The sequence below is a fragment of the Stigmatopora nigra genome, chromosome 1 (genome assembly GCF_051989575.1).
Source record: "Stigmatopora nigra isolate UIUO_SnigA chromosome 1, RoL_Snig_1.1, whole genome shotgun sequence".
Taxonomy (NCBI): Eukaryota; Metazoa; Chordata; class Actinopteri; order Syngnathiformes; family Syngnathidae; genus Stigmatopora; species Stigmatopora nigra.
Genome location: NC_135508.1, coordinates 10545856 through 10567813, shown reverse-complemented (window position 1 = coordinate 10567813; position 21958 = coordinate 10545856). Strand labels below are relative to the sequence as shown.

Below are 21958 nucleotides of genomic sequence, written 5' to 3'. Positions count from 1 at the left end.
ATTGTTTTGTGTTAACGTTTTACATTCACACATCAGGGTGACATTATATTGGCTGTCCATCACCAAACATTTTGAAACTGAGAGATTCTCAGGCACTGATTATCCACAGGGCTTATTCACACTTTGCTTAAATTACCTTCAATCACTATAAATGTTAGTAATAATTCATGGTATTCATCTTTGTACTGATCATGTTAATTATCTCACACATTTCTGGAAATAAACAACTAATCTGTGGGGGAACAAAAAGATGGATAGTTTACACACATTCACTCCCATTCATCAGATTTAAACTGGAAAAATGGCATTGAAGGTTTCATTTCCAATGACGACATCCACTAGACATCCAATCACATTTGCCTGGAAGGGGTTGCCAGTAACAAAATTAAGAAAAACCCTCCCGCCAAAAATGGCAGTTAATTAATACTTAAAAAATAGATTTGTTTTTTTACCCAACTCCAATTTTTTTAGGGGGACAATATATCCACAGATCTGCAATGATCTTTGATGAAATCAATACAAATAAACCTTATCAATAAAATGTTATATGGTTAAGCTTCCATGGTAATCTGACAAGTTGGGCAAGATAAGAGCTTTAGCTTTGCTTAGCATTTATAGTTTGTTCAAGTTACATGTGCTCTGCTTTAGAGAGATTTCTACAATTCGTTCCTGCAACACCAGATACGAACTCAGACCAACACACTTTTGTGGCAGCTAGGGCAAGCGTGAAATTAATTGTTCCACTCCGTCACCGGTCAGCGCTCCTCTTTTGAGGGAACAATTTGTCGCCTATCACACTAGAGATGCTATGAAAAGAGGAGGGCGATGGCAGGATTTCCTATTTCGGGGAGTTCCTGTGATCCAGGAGTGATTTACTGTTTGAGGTTCTGCCACCCACTTTTGTAGGAATGCAATATCAATCTTTGTTTGGTTGCGGTTCCCTTCTTGGGAAAATTGAACGTTTATAGATTAATGTCAGATGACAAAATTAACCTCAACAAGTTGAAGGTTATGGGTCTATATTAGCACTCCATTTCCCCCCTATTCCAATCATCCACTCACTTTTTCCTCCCAAGTAGTGCTTCATTTGTAAATCCTAAAGTGCCAAACCACGACAAGGATGACTAGCCGGTCTTAATTCCCAAATACAGATTTGTCTGATATTAGAAAATGAAGTGATTTAATTACATGTAGTATTAATTATTTTTCTGTGTACTGTGGGGGTGGGGGGTGCTGGAGCATAGCTCAGCCTACTATGGGCAGCTGTTTGCCCATCCATCGCAGGGTACAAGGAGATGGACAACCATTTACAACTTAAACTTTTTATTCAGTATATTTAGATATATTTTAATCATAATATATATTTTAAACATAATCATATGTCTTTCATACTTGATGATAAAGTGAGTTTTCTTTCTGGGCAATACTTTGAATGTTGAGCTAATTGAATAAAATAGAATGAGAGAAGATGGAAACAATAAATACAGAGGAAAAACATATTTCCTAAATTCAAAGTAATTTATATCTAAATGTCCTGAGGAAATGCATTGTGATTGTGATTAAGTGGTTAGCACGACATGCCTATGTTCGCATTTTCGATGGATATTTAAAATGGAATCAGAGAGAATCTAACAGCTGTGAGATTGTGTAAAAATGGGCTTGGGTGAAGATGGTGATCAGTGGTGCGTTAAATGAACTGGGATTTGGGAGATCAGGGTTCAGTCGTTGTGCAAAATGAAGTTTTTGCCCCTCCATTAATCACTTGATCATCAAATCCCATCGGACTAATATGCATTGTCATATAGTAGAGATACACATATGATGTCTCTTGCAAATCTATGCTCTAACACTTCAGTATGGAAAGTGGCAAATGAAAAGGGACAGTTCTCAAACAGTGTTCTTCCAAAGGCTCCTTATGTTATTTTACGCAGTATTAATTCTCATTGCATTGACATTCTTTTACAACAACCATTCTTCCCAAAACGAATATGTTGGTGGAGTCTTTCTAAATTGCTAAAATGATCAAAATTGAAGTCGTATTAACTACGCAAATAGGTTACCATTGTTACAAATAAAACAAATAAATAAAAGGTCGATTTTTGTCCAACCTGGTAGACAATCTGGAACCGTGTCATGCAGAATGATTATGTGAAACTGGCAAGTAGCATTTGCTTTTATCTATCAAATGCCAAATGAGGCCAAATAAAATTTAGTGCCACAATGCCCAGCAGGAAATCCTGCTTTACTGGTGAACAGATGCTCCATTTTAACTCAAGTTACTGAAGCAAGGGTGTGTGTATTAACGAATAATACTATTTATAGTTCCAAGAATCAAAATACAGTTCTAATAATTACACACTACATTACCAAAATGAACATTTATTCATTTTCGGAATCGCAATTAATAAACGCGTTTTATGATTGGCACAAACTATCACAAGTATCATCATCGTGTTAATACCTTGGCCACTTTATGTGATAGAGATATTATATATTTGGTTTTGTATGTCAGTTTGTAACGGGATAAAGGAATATATGAATTATTATAGTTTTGTTCATGTTGGTCTTGTTATGCTGTAGTTGTAGAAAGCAAAATGTATTATATATTAGTTATAGTTACTAAGTTAGTCCAATTTTTTTTGTTCATCTCCGGTGGAGGATTCCCTTACTTTAATATTGTAAAGACAGAAATCCTGAGGAAAACCAAACCTTTACAAACATGATTTTTTTTCTGCCTTCCATCATGTGCCATGTAAACTCCAACCTACTTTCCTTTCTGTAATCTCTATAATTGCTCCAAAAATCTTATCTACGTCAGTCTATTTAATTTCTTTAATAGGCACTTCCCTCTTACCAGACCACATAATGCATGCACAATGATGGTATTGGTTGTCTAAAATGTTCTAATTTTAAAAATGCCTCAACTGTCTCTTGCAATTAATTAAAGACTATATTACATTGGTATTTAAAACAATTGTATGAGAGCCCCCATTTTAGTAATAGGAGAAGTGGTAAGCATGGCTACCTCACAGATCTGAGACTGAGGGTTCAGTCTCCGTTCGGTTCTATTTTTCCCAGTTGCATCTTCTCCCTTGCATGGCTTTTCTCTCGGTGCGCCGGTTTGCATGGTGCATGGTAGAATGGATGAACACTCTAAATTGACTTTTGTGTGTGTGTGTGTGTGTGTGTGTGAGAGAGACAGAGAAAAAGGCTAGTGAGATAAAGCACTACATTTGTCCATCTGGTTGAGGTCTTGGTATTTGTTTAGACAAAATCACGTTAGCCAACATATATATTTTCTACTGAGTGCATTATAAGAGTCATAGAAATATTTACGTTTCAGCCAATTACCTAAATCTTAAAAAATGCAAGCCCAGTTTTCAAACTCCCTTAACCTCCTTCGTTCTGGTGCTGTGCAGGAGTAGCTAAGAGCATGTGCCTAGAAGATGGGAGGGCACCCCATATGATATGACTGTAATCTCCCATTTAATCCTCTCAACAGTGAGAAATCCTTACCAGCAGCTTTGCACATATTTTAGAAAATCATATACCATATACTTCCTTTCTTATATCATCTGTGTGCCTGTGTGTGTGTGTGTGTGTGTGTGTGTGTGTGTGTGTGTGTGTGTGTGTGTGTGTGTGTGTGTGCGTGCGCATTTTATCTGGTACTAGTTCTCATACGGGAACATAGATCTGTCCATACCGCTAAATGTGTGTGAGATGTGACAAATTGTTGCAATGAACTGGATTCAATGTCAGTGTCCCCATTTTAGGTGCTGCTTATGGCAAGCATTTTTCAATGTTTTTTTTTTTTTTTACTGAAGAGGGATACCAAGATTTTGTGTGAGGCAGCAAGTGTGGTAGACAGAGTGTATCACAGCCACTTTTGTGTGATTTCTAAAATGTAAAGTTGGCTGCCAAATGACTGAGCTGACATGCGTGGGTTTGTACAGAATATGGTTTATATCCATGTTGGTAAGGATTAAGAATATACCTGGGGACCTGTGTCACAGCATTAAAAAAGTAAGCAAAAATAAGCACTTTTCCAGTTTTAGTGTCATCGTAGTATTTTTCATCTTCATTTGCCAAAAACTTCAAATGATTACAGTGACTGTTCCTTAAAAGACCATAATTATACAGTCTGATATATCAATTTGTTATGTTCATTTGTTTGTTAGATATGAATAAAATACTCTGAGTGAAGACATTGTAAGTCTTCTCATGATGGTTTTGATACTAATGTTGCACTTTTCCACCACCTACAGAAATACAAGGAGTTTGACAGGGCTGTGCATGTGGAGGAGATTGATGGACTGCGACTAGTGAAGAAACTAGCAGAGAACATGGAGGAAATGTTTCACAAGAAAGCCCAGGCAATGAAGGTACTACATGCACTCTTAAAGCTTATAACACATAAACTTGTAAATAAAAAAAAAATAAACTGTTGTAATTATGATGATGCTTGAAAAACTTTTCAGAACCAAGAAATAATGTCCAGCACGAGCAATAAAGTATCAGAAAAGCACAACCTAATTTATCACACTGTATATTTTCTATACAAGTGTATTGATGTCAAATAGTTCAAATAGATTTGATTTCTATAACTTTTAATGGCAGTTGCTACAGGCCAATAAAGTTCACCATTGAGCTGTAGCTTGGACATCCCTTCTTTATTTCTTTTGCTTGCATTATTCCACTTCATCCTTTCTCATTTGCTCACCCTTTTCTCAATTATTAGTAATAAACACCCAATAACGTCCATGTCAAGAACTCTACCCATCTCACTTACTATCCAATTTCCCTCTTCTGCTTATATTAGCAAAAGTCTCATCTGTCAGGCCAAGCATGCACACACACATCTTTCCTCAAAGATCCCTCTCTATCTTTTGTCTGGTTCCTCTCTCTCTAGTGCTGCACTGTCTCTTCCATCTTCGTTGTTTCCTTTTTTCTTCTTTGGCGTTCCCGAGATTCAATTTCCGTCTAAGCGCGCAGCCTTGTCCATCACTATGGTTTTATCTCCAAGTCTCTGTGTCAATTCCCCCTCTTTATCGCTGGCTGCCACCTGTGAAAGGCATAGGGTGCACCTGTAAATATGTGTGTTCTTTTAAAGTGTGCTTAGATGAAACAATGTGTTTGATCTAACTGTGACTTTAATAGTTTTGATTTAACAGTGTGTAAAGGTATGACAAAGCTCAAATTGTTAGCTGTTATGTTTGTACCAGACTGTTTGTGTGTTTGTTTTGTTTGTTGAATTTGAGTTTTTTTTTTAATTCCTCCAAGGTAATCAGTTTGTGCATTTGATAACATGGCATATGCTTTCTGATTATCATACAAACCATTTGTCCATTATATAAAAGGTGGCCTACTTCAATCAATCAAACAAACAAAACCTGGACCTAATATGCATATTAAAAAAAATATTTGCCTACAAACACATGGTCACGTTGGTTGTGTGCATTCCAAATTACAATAGAAGCGTTGTAACACTCTTTGAAGTCAGTTAATACATAAGCACTTCAAAAGGTTTAGTTTTAGCACATTTCTGGAATAGCACGTTTCTCTTCAATCAGTCATTACCAGCTGATATCGTTTTACTTGCAGCAGTCACTCCGGTAGTGTAGTGAGCACGGGCGCTGTCCATAGCAAAATGTGAAAAATAAAGCACATATTACTTCAAATTTAATTTTATGTTCTATGTTCTTTAAATTACCACAGCAGTCACAAAAATAGTTAATACCATTTCTAATAGAAATGGCTGTATGAGAACCTGCAGGGTAACATTTGAAAAGTTTAATTTGGTTGCTTTCTGTACTTGTTTGCCCAGTAAAAGTAAGCATACTTGTAGTATGAGTGCACAGCACATATTTTTGTCTTATTTATGCAGCCTTAGTTTATGAAGCCTAAAGAACTCTGGATTCCTGGACGAAGATAAAGAACTTATCTCGTAATTTTCTCATGGTGCAGGGCAGGACATTTATAGTAAACAATGACAATTTTTACAGTCTGAGAATCATTTTTTTAAAAAAAATGGGAAATAGCCGTATTAACTATTGAGAAATGTTTTAGAACTATTTCCAAAAAACATGGGTATTTAATGTCTATTGAAAGATTAGGGCCATTTAATGACTAATCGAAGTGCACAATGTACATATTGAGGCAAGTCACGTAATCATGTGTTGTTTAAAGTTTCCTTGTTTTTAACTTCACTTGTATTTAAAATGTTATTTTTCAAAACTCAACAATGAATTGAAACAATGTAATGAATCAATCATTATTGATGTGTTAAAGTCCACCTCTTAAAACAAAGAAGGCAGTGCTAGAAGGGAGTGTAACATTTAACATAAAAGCCTGTAATGAATTGCAGGTATGCTGTGTCCCTTTCACATTCCCTTTGTTTCTATCTCCGGCATGCTTTGTCTGTTTGGCGCTGAGCCCATGTCAATGAGCTAAGCACAGCAAGTAAGGTGTCATTGAACACTCTCCATTTTGTTGAGGCTGCAACTCCCCATTTGGATCTTTGGCAATAATAATTGCTGCTCTCATTCCCTTTGACCGGTTTATCTGAGATGACACCGTGTAGTTCGCTCTTGCTTGATTCCTTTGATTCAATCCTTGATTTTGGACAAACATATGTCAAAAGATCAACGCGACGATGTGGTTTGTGGTTGGATTGCTTTTTACCATTCTTTCAGTAGTAGAAGAGAACAATAAGCCAATCAAGTTGACGGCTGGAACAAGGGTCTCGTTTGAATTTCACATGTAAACAATCAAAATCATTTAGCCAGGAAAAATAATCGCAGGTTTTCAGAAAATCAAAGGCACTAGATTAGTGCAAAATGTCAGAGAAATTTACTCTGCTTTGGAACGAGACCTATTGAAATGAGAATAGGGAATGTGCGTCATTGAAGGGAAAATAATTGCAAGGTAATCTGATTTTCTCCCACATCTTAAACATGCATGGTAGGGTGGTTGAAGATTGAGATTTCCATAGGTAAGAGTGTGAGCGTGAATGGTTGTTTAGCTCATTGTTCCTTGCGATTGCCTGGGAACCAATTCTGGGTGTCTCCCACCCACTGCCCATAGTTGTCTGGGATCAGTTTCACCAGCCCTTGAACGTTTGTTTTAATCTATACCTAAAATTAATTAATAACACTACTTATTTATTTTCTTCCTACCCTTTCCACACTTAATTTCCTATTGCCTTGTACATTTTTGCTTCCTAAGTAACAAAAAAAGACAACAATGATAATTCCAATATTTCCAAAAGGACAGATAACAGACTGTTAATTTCAGTATTGAAAATTATTCAAAACTGGTGTTCCATACTGTGAAGTACGTACACAGTGACATTTGAAAAAATGTCTGCAGAATCGAGAATCATCGAATAGGCTAATATCTCAGAACGTTCCAAATGAGAACGCCGACACTCAAGCCCACCTGCTTTTATCATGACCACCCACTCATACAAAAATCTTGTGTAGTATATCTATTGACAGCCACTTCACAGGTGGCGTCTGACATTTTGTTGAATGTGCGAAGCTAAGTGTTCAGACCTTTAAAGAGAGTGACTTTCTAATTCATCCTTATCCTTTCTTCACTCAAATGTCCTTATTTTGATTTGTTCCATAGGCATTGTTTCCTGGCTGTAGGCAGATACTTAAAAGCCTCTTTCTGATCATTTGATTTGTGTTAAATGTGGATATGCGAGTTTCAAATAGAGGAATTATACTCAAAAAGTGCCAGAAACACAGGAAAAGATGTATAAAAGATCCCTTTTGCACCAAATGTATGGAAAATTTGCGACAAGATGCAGTCGGCAGGTGTATTGGCCATCATTTGATAAGCATATTTGCTCCCCAGATCAGTCAGAGAGCGATAGAACACAGGAGCAGGTGAATATAGGCAATTGAGGAAGTTTTTCTTATGGCGCCATTTGGATGGAAATGTGAAATGAAAGTGCATAACATTACTGAAACTCACAGTCACCACAGCCAGCTGTGAACCATGGGCAGTGTGTGTGTGTGTGTGTGTGTGTGTGTGTGCGTGTATAATCCCTCAGTTCCTCATAAATAGTCATTAGCAGCTCGAAGCCGATGGTAGTTTGAGAGTTGACGAAGAGAGGACATGTGTAAAACAGCACTAAGTGATGATTGAGTTTGTTTTTATGGTGCTCACTGACTCTGATTTAGCTATTAAACTCTGCTGCCAAACCATTTAGGAAAATAACTTCTTTTCACAAGCTAGCCAAATGTCTGTCTGCTTTGGGTTTGTCCCCAGGGCTTTCAGTATTGATTTAGCACAAGCAGTTGAGTAGATTTGCTTTTTGTACATTGTTAAGATGTCGTTAAATGATAGCCAACATGGCAAAGGGACCTGAAGTCAAAAGAGTAATAAAAAGTACTACCTACTTACAGTGCCCACCGAGTCTGTTATTATCTGTCTATTATCAGACAAGAAAATAATATTCAGAGAATTTTTTTTCTACCAATACATTGTTGCCTTTCTTTATTTTTGTCTGATTTGTTTTCTAGTCTCCTGCATTCAGCTTTAAAACTCTCATCTTCTCCCTCCACAGAGACTTGTAGTGGCTGCAGAAGAAGCTCACCTGGAGCACGAGGAAGATCCAGAACTGCAGGTAAGAATGACAGTTCTCTGATGACACTTAACAACTTATCTGGACAGTAAATTGTTTTAAATGTAGTGGTCAAAGTATCATTGAACTCCATTAATACAATGGCAGCGATTTGCTATACTGATGATTAACATGTAAAATGTAAAAACTACTTTGGAACTGCAGTGTTTTGAAACCTCAAATGCCCTGCAGCATAAGAAGTATTGCTGCTGCAAGTTTTCATATATTTCTTTCTCCTTTTGACTATTGTTGCTGTTTCAGAAGTACAGTAAGTATGGAAAAGCTGACATATGTGATCTTGTGGAAGACATTCTGCTCTAACATACTTTCACAATGCGGGGGTTTAATCCGATTGCGTTAGGAAAATGTGGCTGTTTATTCAGTTTTGATGTTATTACATTTAAGAGCCTCTGTGGAAACCCAATTCTAAATTTTCTAACTGTTGTTTTAAGTATTTAGACTCATTCGTATGCAAATTATTTCCGGATTGTCTGTTTTTTTCCGTGTTCTTTACTAATAGTTCTTGAGACTGAAATATACACGTAGGAGGAATTCATTTATTTTTGTGTTGGGGATTAAATTAAATTGCAACATTGCATGTTGATGGAATATTCACAAGTAAAAATTATGAGTAGTTTTACATCTCTAACGTAACCATTTTCAAGAATATCCAAATCATTCCTTCTTCCATTCCCATCAGTTTGAGAACCTTTAATTTTTAGAGTGCAATTTTGGTTTATATTTTGGAGAGGTAGATGAAATAATTTTTTCATTTCTTCACTTGACTTTGCTCTTCTCAGTAGGGAGTTTATAAAAGTAGGAGGAGACACAGCAAGAATCTAAGGGTTTAAATAGGAATGTGATGCAAAGCTGACTTGGAAGTATTTGATACTCAACAACTTCGGAAGTCTGGGTAAAATCTCATTTGCCTGCTACAGTAAACTTGTGTTAGTGTCAGCTCTTTAAGGACTCAGACTCAGTGCCCTGTTATTTTTGCTCCTGCTATGCTCTATGTTGCGGCGTGAGACACAGTGCGGTGAAATCATAAAGCAGCTTCTCACGGTCTGGCGAATTGGCCGTCTACACTGCTCGTATCTCAAAATTTGTCTCATATCTCAAGGTAAATATTTGCTCAGAATTTTACCCGTATATCAAATTCCTCGTATGTTGGGGCACTGGTTTGTCGACGTATTACTGTATCATCGGAAAGTGACTGCTTTCAATCCAAGATTCTTTTTGTATTTTATACCTAGGCTCCAAGGTGTGAAGGAATTATTTGAATCCCTAATATTTCCTCATGATGCATCAAAGCTGTATATCTTTACAAATAAATGTTATATTATCTGTTATTCTTGTACTCTGCATGGAGCATTTATAAAAAACAATACTAATAATAAATGACTTTGTGAGTTGTTGAAAATGAATGTGAAACAGGATGTTTGCTAGTTAGGACAGACACCTCTATCCTTGTAGTCACACCATGCTGCTGTTTAATGTGCCTAAGAAGATCCATTGAGCTCCCTATGCATTTCACACAACGCTGCACATTTTATGAATTGCCCGAGTTTTGTCCAGTTCTCGATCGTTCTGGTACAATCAATAGTGTTTACACACTTCGGGTTTTAAATTTGGCATTGAGTATAGCTAATCTATACCCACCACCTGAATTGGAATTTAATTTGTGGCGATAAGCCATTACTCATTACACATAACTGAGGTAGTCTAGTGTGTCTTTGTATTATAAATCGATAGAATCCAACTTTTAATAAAACACACCACTCTGGCTAGCTTCAATTTGATGAATGATCCTGATGAAAACTAGCAACAGAATTAAGCAATAAATTAGTTCCACCATTAGTATATTAATGCTACATACTAATATACAGTAGTTAGTGTATAATTGTAATCCTGGGCCATTTTACACAGTGCTGAATTTTAAAGGTAGAACTGATCCATTCAAATGGTTGAACTTGAATGGATGGAAATTTCCATAGACAACCCATATAGGTATATCCTTTGGATAGAAATTCTTGCTATACTCTCATATCAACTCAAGATTTCATGTATAGCACTTAATTACTTAAGAGTTCAAAAGACTTTGCAAGTCATCAGTTGAGAAAAGATTTTTGAAATCTTCTGATCAAAATCCCTCAACTTTGACTGAATATGTTTAGATACAACCGTGACTGTCACACAGCTTGGTTGGTGGTATTTCTGATATTGCTTTTTATTACAGAGTATGGTGAATACATGGTAATTATCACCAGCTGGGTTAAAAATACCCATCCACCCTTTAGGGTCAAACCTCCTCCATCACTATTCAGAGTGTATTTGTGTGTGTGTTTTATTTTTTTGGCTATTGGATACATATTTGGCTGGCAGGGGTTTGCTCGGAATTTCCTTATCTATCCATTCCAGAGCTGTTCTGCTTCCAAGAGAAATTGGCAGGGTAATCTGCTCCGATTTTCCTCCCTCGCTCTTTTACCCGCAATGCTCATGCACTGTAAATAGGAAAGCACAGAGCAGTCTCCCATGCCCTCTGTAGCCAATGAAGTCCATCCATGGAGCATAGAGACAAACTACCAATTGGAAAGCCTAAATGCTGCCTCTTGAAAATATACTAGCCCCCCACGGTGCTGGGATGGGAGGCAAACTTCAGTTTTTATCAACCTAGTCCACTTGATACTGTTCAGGATATTACCAAAGGAGTGTAAGAAAAGAAAAAAACACTTGCCTGTAGATTTGCCCAAATGTTATCAAAACATGCTATTTGCCCTGTGTTGATGCCTGCATAATAAGTTCATCTTCTGCTTCACTGACCTGTTGAGATGCTTACAATTTATATGAAAATGATTGAGTTTTTGCATTCTGCTCTTTGAATTCATAGTCTCTTGTGGTATTTTGTTGTTTTCTGTGTGCTGAACTTAGCCTGTCCCACCAAAGGAGGCCAAAATGAAGTACATAATTGCAGCACACAAAGTATCCCAGATCATAGAATCACTTAATAAGCAGCTGTCACCCCTCGTTTGTATGGAGCAAGGCAGCATTAAGAAGTTGTTTTTGGCAGAGAGAGAGAGATGGAGAGAGTGAGAGGGAGACTAAAGCTCTTATTAAGAGAAAGGACATTTTTCATGATTAATAGCTTCTAATAATAAAGATATCGCACATCCTGCGATGTGTTTACCATCTAAACATCCTGATTTCAAGTGTGCATATGTATAACTGTATTATCATTCATTCCAATGGGTATGTTTTGTGTTACCAATATGATGACTTGACTTTTTTCTCAAGCCTTGTTATCATCCACTAAATATACTCTCATACTATGTTAAAATTACAACTATTTACCTTTACTATACAGGGGAGTTATATCTTTGCCTGACATACCCAGTTTCAAGAGCAGCTCCTCTTCACAGTTCAATGTTTACTCGAGAGAGCATCTGCAAAGATAATTATCCTCTAATTAAGTTCATTACTAATTTCCTGTGTACAGAACATGGGCAGCTGAAAGACGGTGATGATGAGTAATAATGACATTTCCAGTACTTTGGTGTAACAAGATCTATTTGTTACCATTCCCAATCTCAGTATCAGTATGCCACAACATCTTATTTTTACATATAATTCAGTGAAAGGGAATGGACTTCAATGAATCTCACAGTAAGTGATACAAGACACAACTAATACCAAATTAATACACACAAATTCCAGAAGCACTCATTACCTTTATCTTCAGAAACATCATCTCCAAGCCTCACTGTCAATAACATACATCACAGTCCACAATCACTGCATTTGATTACATATGAAAACCGTAAAGACTTTTAAAAAAAATACATGACATACTTCAACGGTTTGCGTTTTATAAACTAAAACCATCCTATTTTGCTCCTTTTGGTAATCAGATATAGTTACAGTATATGTTGTTACGCTCAAATTGGCAACTAAATCTGCAGGATCTGAAAAAAGCCAGCCAGCATTGGTGTTTGCCGATCTATCATTGCCTTTAAAAAAAATCTGGTCCAACACTGTCCTCCTTTTAAATCAATATTTGCTGTGTACACAAAAGGACTATTTAGCCCCACTAATTGGAATACCTGAATTAAGAAAAAAGTTCACATAAGAGTGCTAACCCTAAAATATAATTGATGATGAAAATCAGAATCCCTTAGTTTAATGTTTGTGTCCCATGCCATCCCTTGCGATTCCGAAAATCCTGGACAAATTTACATTATGTGGCAACACGGTGAAGGTAATATCTTTTTGAGCTCAAACATTTTTTTTTGAAAATGGAAAGAGGTAATCAGGCCGGCTAGACCAATAAAAAGCCAAAACCAAGACTTTGGGGAGTCCAGACAATAGACTTAAGACGTTAGAAGTGTATTATTATTCATCAATCCCTTTTCCCCTGGCCAGGGTAACAGCTTCAGTAGGGACGCCCAGAATTCCTTTTCCCCAGGTATTCCAGGAGGATCCCAAGGCATTCCCGGGCCTATACAATTGGAATCATTTTCGTCAACCATCTTAAAATACAGTAGATGTTGAAATAGAGATTGTGCAAGAACGAAATGTTTTGGGGAGAAGAAAATAATAATAAAACTAGTTTCACTTTGCATGATCTTTCCACAGTCTCATACGCCCTCTTCCGTAAAGAAGGGACTTGAGCTTAAAACTTGCTGAACCATCGTGGCTTCCCCTTAGGTCATTTCTTACAATGTTGTGTTTACCCAAAATTACCTGTATTGGTGCCCCTAGTTGTTTTCCAGTCTTATTTCTCCACTCGGGGAGTGATGAAAGTTGAAAGTGAACACCAGAGGGTTGAGGCGTCACGGTTCTTTTTTGTGCCCTATCTCTTCACTCCTCATGGCTGTATTTTTTCTTCTTCGGGAAACCAACAGAAAACAGTTTAATGTTTATATAAAGTCTCAGCATGAAATATGTGAATTTCCTATATGAGCCAATGAGAATTTTTTTTGTCTTTGAACTCTGAATTAACTTTTACCAGCTAAATAATGCCTACCCACTTTCTCTTCTCATATTTATGAATCAATTAAAAGGTTTAAAAGTTGCCAGAATCTTTTGGGCAAGCCTAAAAAGTTCCCATGTGATGTGACTCAGAACTTTGCATAATGTATGGCAAAAAATGTATTTGTTGAAGCAGGTAACCATGATATACTCTACTATTTATTTGCTCTTTCACCTCCTCAGCCTCTCGTCTTCTCTTTGGCCCACACTGAGTGGGTGCTGATGGTGCATATGTGGTCTTTTGGCATAAAAATCGGGTTGTTAACGCTGTGATCAGGGACTGCATTAGTGGCACTGGGCACTTCTTCAGTGACTGTACGACTGGATTGCATAATTTACTGAACACAGACACCCACACACACGCACGCACATACGCAGGAGCTCGCGCAGATGTATGCGCACAGATTTACACACCCACATAAGCTACAAAACTGCTGAAACTCCCATGCTAATGGGTGCAATTTTAATCAAAATTAAGCCCCTTGTGCTGTGAATTTAAATAAGTCTATTAACACCCTCATTAAGCTCTCTTTGTTGTATTTCTTTTTTTCTCAGGTCCGCTGTACATTCTCGGATAGTTTAAAGTCCCAATGGGTTTTAATTATCAGAAGATGAATGTTCGAAATGAACTTTCTTGTGAATGATTGTATTCCACCAAGATACACTGGACTAACATGGATTGTGTTTTCACTTGTAGCTGTTAACAAACTAAGTATCTTTTTATTTAATTTTTTAACTTTTTGTTTAACATGCTACAACCTGGGCAGATGTATTTTAACCTCACAAAGTCGTCTTCTTTGCTCAAGTATACTCTTGCGCAATAAGTGTAGTCTACAGCATAGGAAGAGAACGGAAAGCAATCGATACAATAATAGGAGAAGAAGCCCTTGACCTAAGGTGACAACAATTGCGTTCAATAAAAATGAAAATGATTCATCAGCACATCCGACAATTGGTGGCCTTTGTTTGTCTAATGTAAAGTATACACCTCGAAATCCGTAATATAGATTTAATCACAGCCAACTTCATAAACCATTATTACATTAATGGTTGTGTTGCACTATTGAATTCCTTTTTTATCCATTTAGAACATGCATTAATGTGGAAAATGAATCATGTAGTCATCATCTTTATTGGTCCTCCTCAAAAGGAATATGGGACTGATCCTGTCCCAAAAATCATTGTCCAAGAAATGGGTTACTTAAATTGTCAGTCAATTGTATGGCACCTAATGAAAAACAACCATTTGCACTCAATTTTACACGTATGGGTCGTTTAAGTGTTAATTTAACCTGACAATGCTGCTTGCTTAGGCCTAAAACTATACATTTTGCAATAATTGTCTTTTTTTGGTTTGTTTTTTTTTCCTCTTGGGCAATGTTTTTCTTATCCCACTAACTGAAGAGTTCCAATCTGAGTGTTCTGCTTACCCCTCAGCGAAGGGTGTTATCCTGGCTTTGGGGAAGTAGGGAGCCTGTGTGCTATATTTATCTAGTGCCATCATTTTTTAATAGTCTTTCCAGTACACGTAGCACTAAAAATACAGCAAAGACAGGGATTCACATGCAGCTTTTTAAGAGGAAAAGAGTAAGGCGGTGAGAAATGTCTAACTCAGATTTTAATCACACTTCCATCGTTTATGTCTGGGATGTCTAGATTAGGATTAAACCAGTGTCTGTACTAATTCTCTTTGATTAAGCCATTCTCTGATTGTTGCCCTGTTAAGTGATTGCACATTTTAAACATATTTACCTGTTTCCAAATCATACTTCACCATTGATCTCTCTCTCTCTCTTGCATACAGTATGAGTACTTCAATGCAGTGCTGATCAATGAAGTGGATGACGAGGGGAACAATGTCGAGTTGGGAGGAGAATTCATTCTACAACCCAATGACCACTTTAACAACTTGTCAGTCAACGTAAGCCTCAGCGTGGTCCAGGTGCCCACTAACATGTACAACAAGGGTATGTTTGCCAACTCACAAACCACAAGAAATAGCAGGGTTCTACTTACATTGTATACAGACAAATAGAATTTGTTTTACGTTTCACAATAGGAAAAGCTTTACATAGCATTTTTGCTCCAGAGAAAACAATTGTACTGATAATTCCTATAAATAGAAGGTTGATTTCTGAAAACTTTCCAGATTTGCAAAGTGTACTTTTGAGAAAATAAGTGTAAATTAAATAATTATCAGAGTCAGACACTTGTCTAGTTCCTCATTTACACAGTCAGAGAAGTGAAGTCAGAAAGAGTGCTTAGTGGACGGACTACATGTCGCTTGGGTTTATGTCAGCTACCTAAGGCAGAATTATATTGAGGGGCGAGTAAAAGAGAAAAAGTAGGTTAAGTCTGACTGATGGAAGGTCCAAGGAACAGTTTAATTATTGCTTGGTGATGGGAGGAAAAATCAAATGAGAGTGACGGAACGATATTGAATGAAATGGAAAGGAACTGAATGAAAATTCTATGAGAGCGAGACTGGCAGGCTAATGCAAGGAGAAAATGTAATCATCATTTGATTTACTGGCAAATGAATAGAATGGTGCACAGACAGAGAGGAGTAGAGCTTGGAGAGTTTTTAAATCCATGGGCTTTGTTCGCTGTCAGTGAGAATGTGGATGTATTTGCTAGGACTGCAGGGAACTTGTTTGGTGGGCAACAACTCACCCTTTTGAAAAAAAAAAAGACTAAGAGGCTTGGATTAGTGGAAAGAATGATTCTTAGAATGCTTTCGTTTAAGCGCCTGTGCTTTGAAGTCAGGGCTGCTGACTTGTTCTTGATTCCAAAGTCTTTTGGTTATGGACTTCTTATCCTGTTGCATTATGCGTGAGATTTTGTGACAGGGAGAAAATTACAGAGTAAATGTTCTTCACTATAGCGTAGCAAAACAATTTAAACCTTAAATTTATAAAAGAAGTTGAATTCTCTCCTTGTGAGTATATGCCCCTGTTTATGTATTTCTGATACAATCGTGGGGGACTGTACAAAGTCAAACTGCAGGGATACTGACGTGTAAATGGATCCAATCCAAATATGTCTTCCCTCCATTTAAAAGAGGTAGCTTGGTGGTGCATATCATGCTTGCGTCCAAAAAAAATAAATCTTTCATGGCTTATTGGCATGAGTTATCACAGCACAACAATGATGACTGTACAAGCAACAATGAAGAACGTCTTATCAGCTTTTCCTTCTCCGTTTCCTATTTCTGTGTATTAGTAATGTATTTGCCCACCTCTACGCCCACTTCATTAATTTTTTTTCCCTCTACATATTGGGCTTTTGCATATCTTTTTTGATGAATGCACTACATGTTCATCTTTCTTAATCCAATCTCCCCCTTTACATTCGCTAAATCTCTGTGCAATCCTTGCCCTCGCTCCGATGTTTCAAGAGTTTAGTATTCATGTTATATTTTTGCTGTATTTTTCGACAATGAGTTAAAATACCATCATATGAAAAAAAGAAAATATAAGTCGCAGTAAGCTATTACTATACAAAACACGTTGCCTTTTCGGGGGAATCCTAGCTATTATATTATTATATAGTAGAATAGTATTATGCCGTCCTACATTTATCTTAGCCAAGAAGCTTAACACATTCATGAGTTATAGTGTACTTCATCAACAAAAGAGCAGATCTCAAGGAATTTAATAGTTACCAAACTTGGCATCTTTTCACAGCCTGCTACTTTGCTTACAGTCACACATCATACATTTCTAGTGCTAATGTAAGCTTCCTTCGCTTATTATTTATTTTAGAATTTTGTGGCTTGCTGTCATTGAACAGCAATTGTAGAAAACGCGTCTCCACAAACTGTCAAATTTCCTACACACATTTTCCAACACTGACCCAGTAAATCTACTGATGACTAATCAGAGCAATGTGTTGAAATTTTAGTTTAGAATGTTCTAACTGTGGCCAATGTCTTCCTCTTAGCCTGTAAAATAAAATTTAAACTAATACAGTTCGATATTTTAACATTATAGTCGCACCTAAAGTATAAACTGAAAAAAGTGTGATTTATAGTCCAGAAAATATAGTATGTTAGTCAGACAGTTCAGCAAACAAAATATTGCATCCATACACTCATCTAGTTTGTGTTTGTTAGACTTTTATTGTGAGGTGTACCCATGTGTTGGTAGTGCAAGGCAATAGTCATCATTTTCTCATTAAAATGCAAATTATTTGGCAACATGTGCTCAATACCAGAGTGTGCATTGTACAGCAGTTTGACTGAAAACACAAAATCACAGTCTCGTCTTAATCTACACGTTTATTCAATTTTCTACTCAAATGATGTTTTTCTTTCTAACGCTGACCCTATTCCTTCTCCCACCATGTATCAATAGATGCTGCCATCGTTAATGGAGTCTACTGGTCGGAAGCCTTGAATAAAGTCTTTGTGGATAATTTTGAGAGAGACCCTTCCCTCATATGGCAGTACTTTGGCAGTGCCAAAGGTTTTTTCAGACAGTATCCAGGTTAGTGTATTTTATTAGTTCATTGGCTTTTAGCTAGTTGTTATCTCTTGGATTTTCACCACCTTTCTGACTATCAACCTGATATTGACCCCAACAAGAAGCAGCATGAACAGAAAACGTGATTTTTTTTTTTAAAACGGCAAACTCCTTCTCCTTCTATCACTTTACCTGAGGCCAATAATATACAAATAAGCTGCCAATAACATAATAAAACTCAGAAATAAGAGCGTATTGAATGGGTTATTTGTCGCTTTTATAAGAAATTATCTCAATGATATTGACGTATTGTCTCTTTTCAAGGGGTTAAATGGAAACCAGATGAGCACGGAGTTATTGCTTTTGACTGCCGCAACAGGAAGTGGTACATCCAGGCTGCTACCTCACCAAAAGATGTGGTGATTCTGGTTGATGTCAGTGGAAGCATGAAAGGCCTCAGACTGACCATTGCAAGACAAACTGTCTCTTCCATACTTGACACTCTAGGCGATGACGACTTCTTCAATATCATTGCTGTAAGTTTACAAAACGGTATATGCATTATGTACTTTAAAACTCACTTGGTTTTGAATTGTGACAGCGGTGCACAATCCCAGATCCTCTTTTGCTATGATAAGAACAATGCTGGAACAAATCAGGTCTCTCTTGTCACGCTCATAGCCAATTAGGAGTGTGCTGAATGAAGATTTGAAGCGCAAAAAAGACAGTTGTTGATTGGATCCTGCCTTAGGCATCAAATGCATTGTTTCTATGTGTGTGTGTGACCATGCACTATTCTGTCTGTTACTATTTCACATCAAAATGTAGCTTGTCACATTGCCAGCCCACAGCTTGTCTCGCCAATGAACAAAGTTGTCATTATCATTTCAGAGACTAATCACATTATTTAGAAAATTATTCCTTTAGAAGAGTGAAGAATGAAGGGGAAAATATTTTTTCCAAAATATGCCCAATGTTACACAGTGTTTTTGTCTTTAAATGCATTTTATCTTGGATTGGCAGTCCTTCAAGTTTACGGATGGTCTGTTTGTGCGGCACATTGCTCATTAGACGTTGTTTAACTGTTGAATTTCATTAAAGTATTGCACATTTTCCTGCTACCAATCATAATTTAGCTGATTCTATTTGTATTGTTTCAGTACAATGAGGAATTGCATTATGTGGAGCCATGCCTGAATGGAACACTGGTCCAAGCTGACGTTGCCAACAAAGATGTGAGCCCTCTTTCAGTTTCTTATCATCACCATCCTTCAAAAACAGACATTTAAGCTAATTAAGGCTGCTTTTAAAGCCATGCACTTATCAGGTGGATCATTTTGTTTGGCTGGATTTGCTGTAATTTTAACATTTGAAACTCACCATATTTTTTTCCATAAGCCCTCATTACAAAAGGCAAGCTATCATCAAACAATAGTGTTTTGGTCGCAAGTGTGAAGAGTTAATTTATTATTTCGTTGCCTGCTTGAGCATATATTGTCCACACAAGTAGCACATTCACCCACGGGTACTATGACACGAGCCTTCCACCGTGTTTGAGCATTTAAGAGAATCCTAAGTCAGAAACGACATACCAGTTTACTCCTTGTGTCACACTCAAATGCAGCAGGTACAGGGGAAATAGTTGCTCCAGGGGGTGCAACCTTTTATTGGAACTGATTAAACCTTTTTTTCACGGCAAGGGACAAGTTGTGTCTTTTTCTCTTTTGGAGTTGGATCAGGATTGCTGGAGGTTGTTTTGACGCATTCCCTGTACATGTTAGTGATGTGTGTGTGGGGTGGTGCACCCAAGATTAAATGAACAGGCACTGATTGGGACTTAACACAGCTTCGGCCTCTCTCTGTGCGTGGTGAACGTATTCTCCTCCTAGTTGTGCCAAAGCCTTGAGGAGATAAATAAATAGGAAATGAAAAGAGAAGGTGGCCTGAAATAATAATTTGTCACAGTGAAGGTGGAATATACCAACAGCAAAGTTGTGTAAAAATGAATGTTCCCTATTTGGAAGGGTATTAAAGATCAAAAGGAAATATTTCAGGTGTGTCCAAATTGAGACAGTGGGCATTGCAAAACAAGAATTTGCCCATCAGAGAGCTTAAGCTTCAATATGCAACCAAGGGTTGGCATGCCAAAATTAAACAATAAAGTTGATTTGATTTAATTATTCCTTATTTTATGAACTCTTTTGCAATCTTTTGACAATCAATGCCAATCTAATGCATTTCATCTTTCCAATTGGCCAAGTCAAATAAGCAGTATGACAATCAAGAAGTAAAAATACTTTCAATTAGTATTGTTTTTTTCTTTTTCTTTCTCACTCTTTCTGCTAATACACAAAATTTGGGGACATTGCAATCTCTGATGTTTTTGGATTGCCATTTCATTGTGAAAATATGAAATATGACTTCAGCGAATAAAGAATTTTTCTTTATCTCGCCAAATTGGCTGAAAAAATACTTTGAGTTCGACAACAACAACGAGCTACTTTGCCCACATTAACTAAAAGACTGCCATTGACAGCAATAGCTATTCAACCCATTTTGGTCAATGGCAGTCAGTGTGCTAAAGCATTCCATTTGAGTCTTTCTTTTAACTTCTTACTCAAACATGGCATGAACACAATTTGTTTGGCTTACCTAAGTGTGTGACAAAATGTTTATCCCCTTACATTGACAGAATGACTAAATTACAGAAAGAAAATTATGTTTTTCAAACACTTCAGCTTCGTAAACAACAAAAATAAAACTGATTCCCTCTTCTAAATGTTTCCAGCATTTCCGGGAGCATCTTGACAAGCTATTTGCTCAAGGCATTGGAATGTTAGACATGGCTTTGAGTGAGGCCTTCAATCTTCTCGGCGATGTAAGTAGTACACTAATGCATTATCACCTCCCGATTGTACTTTGACAATGAGATGTCATCATCTGCCTTTCAAATCTATCATGCAAATTTATGTAAACTTGTGTCGGTATTAAAAAATAATCAGATATGCCGGCACTGCCTCATAAAATATCCAGCATTTAAGTTTAACAGGCAGTGCTAAATGGAAGTGGCACTTGAAATATAGTCAGTTTATCTCAGTAAAATGCTGTTACAAAAGATGATCCTTCATTGTAATACATATGCAAAGTTTTGTTGGCACTTACCATTTGATAAGTATGATTAAAGATGCATTGTCTCCTGCCGAGGAAGTCATATTCAACTCTAAATTTATTATCAAACACTGTTGTGGTGATTTGCTGTATCTAGTGTCCTCAATTAACTCTATCCTCCATTCTAACTCGCTTCTTGTCTTTCCAGTTTAATGAGACTGGTCGAGGCAGTGAGTGCAGCCAAGCCATTATGTTGGTTACTGATGGAGCAGTGGATACATACGACGCCATTTTTGCCAAGTACAACTGGCCGGATAGGAAGGTAATGTATTATTTTTCCTAAAAAGATTAACAAAGACCTCTGCTTTGAGATGGACATTAGATGGAACATTGAACTTGGATACTATGTATGTTCAATACTCTTTTTCCCTTGTGAGGATAAGCGATACAGAAAATGAATGAATGAATGAATACAAATTTTTGGGAATGTGCTATTGTACAGTCAGAATCAGACTGTGGTGGCTATTTAGTGTTGCGAGTCAGCATAACTCAAAATAAACAAATCTTATCTCAAAACAGTGAATATTTTGCTTTCTTTATCCTAAGAATACCTGCTACTTACTAAATTCTAGTGATAATATTTTTATTTAAAGATGATGATAATGATGAACAATAACGAGTTTAACGTTGACTCCGGTTGATAAGTCAGTAGATTTTTGATTTTACTATG

At 37.0% G+C, this 21958-nt stretch overlaps 1 protein-coding gene across 4 annotated transcripts in view; it reads left to right on the top strand.

Moving 5' to 3' along the window:
• The window catches only part of cacna2d3a (calcium channel, voltage-dependent, alpha 2/delta subunit 3a), a 64931-nt gene that overhangs the window by 7937 nt on the left and 35036 nt on the right, over window positions 1-21958 (top strand). For all 4 annotated transcript variants that reach the window (XR_013326110.1, XM_077715345.1, XM_077715337.1 and 1 more), the window contains exons 3-10: window positions 4266-4382; window positions 8576-8635; window positions 15462-15624; window positions 18013-18144; window positions 18445-18656; window positions 19281-19355; window positions 20909-20998; window positions 21437-21550. Coding sequence is in view for 3 of the 4 variants with exons in the window: in XM_077715345.1 (XP_077571471.1) it covers window positions 4266-4382; window positions 8576-8635; window positions 15462-15624; window positions 18013-18144; window positions 18445-18656; window positions 19281-19355; window positions 20909-20998; window positions 21437-21550 (963 nt within the window). In the remaining variant the exon portion in view is untranslated. The remainder of the gene's footprint in view (window positions 1-4265; window positions 4383-8575; window positions 8636-15461; window positions 15625-18012; window positions 18145-18444; window positions 18657-19280; window positions 19356-20908; window positions 20999-21436; window positions 21551-21958) is intronic.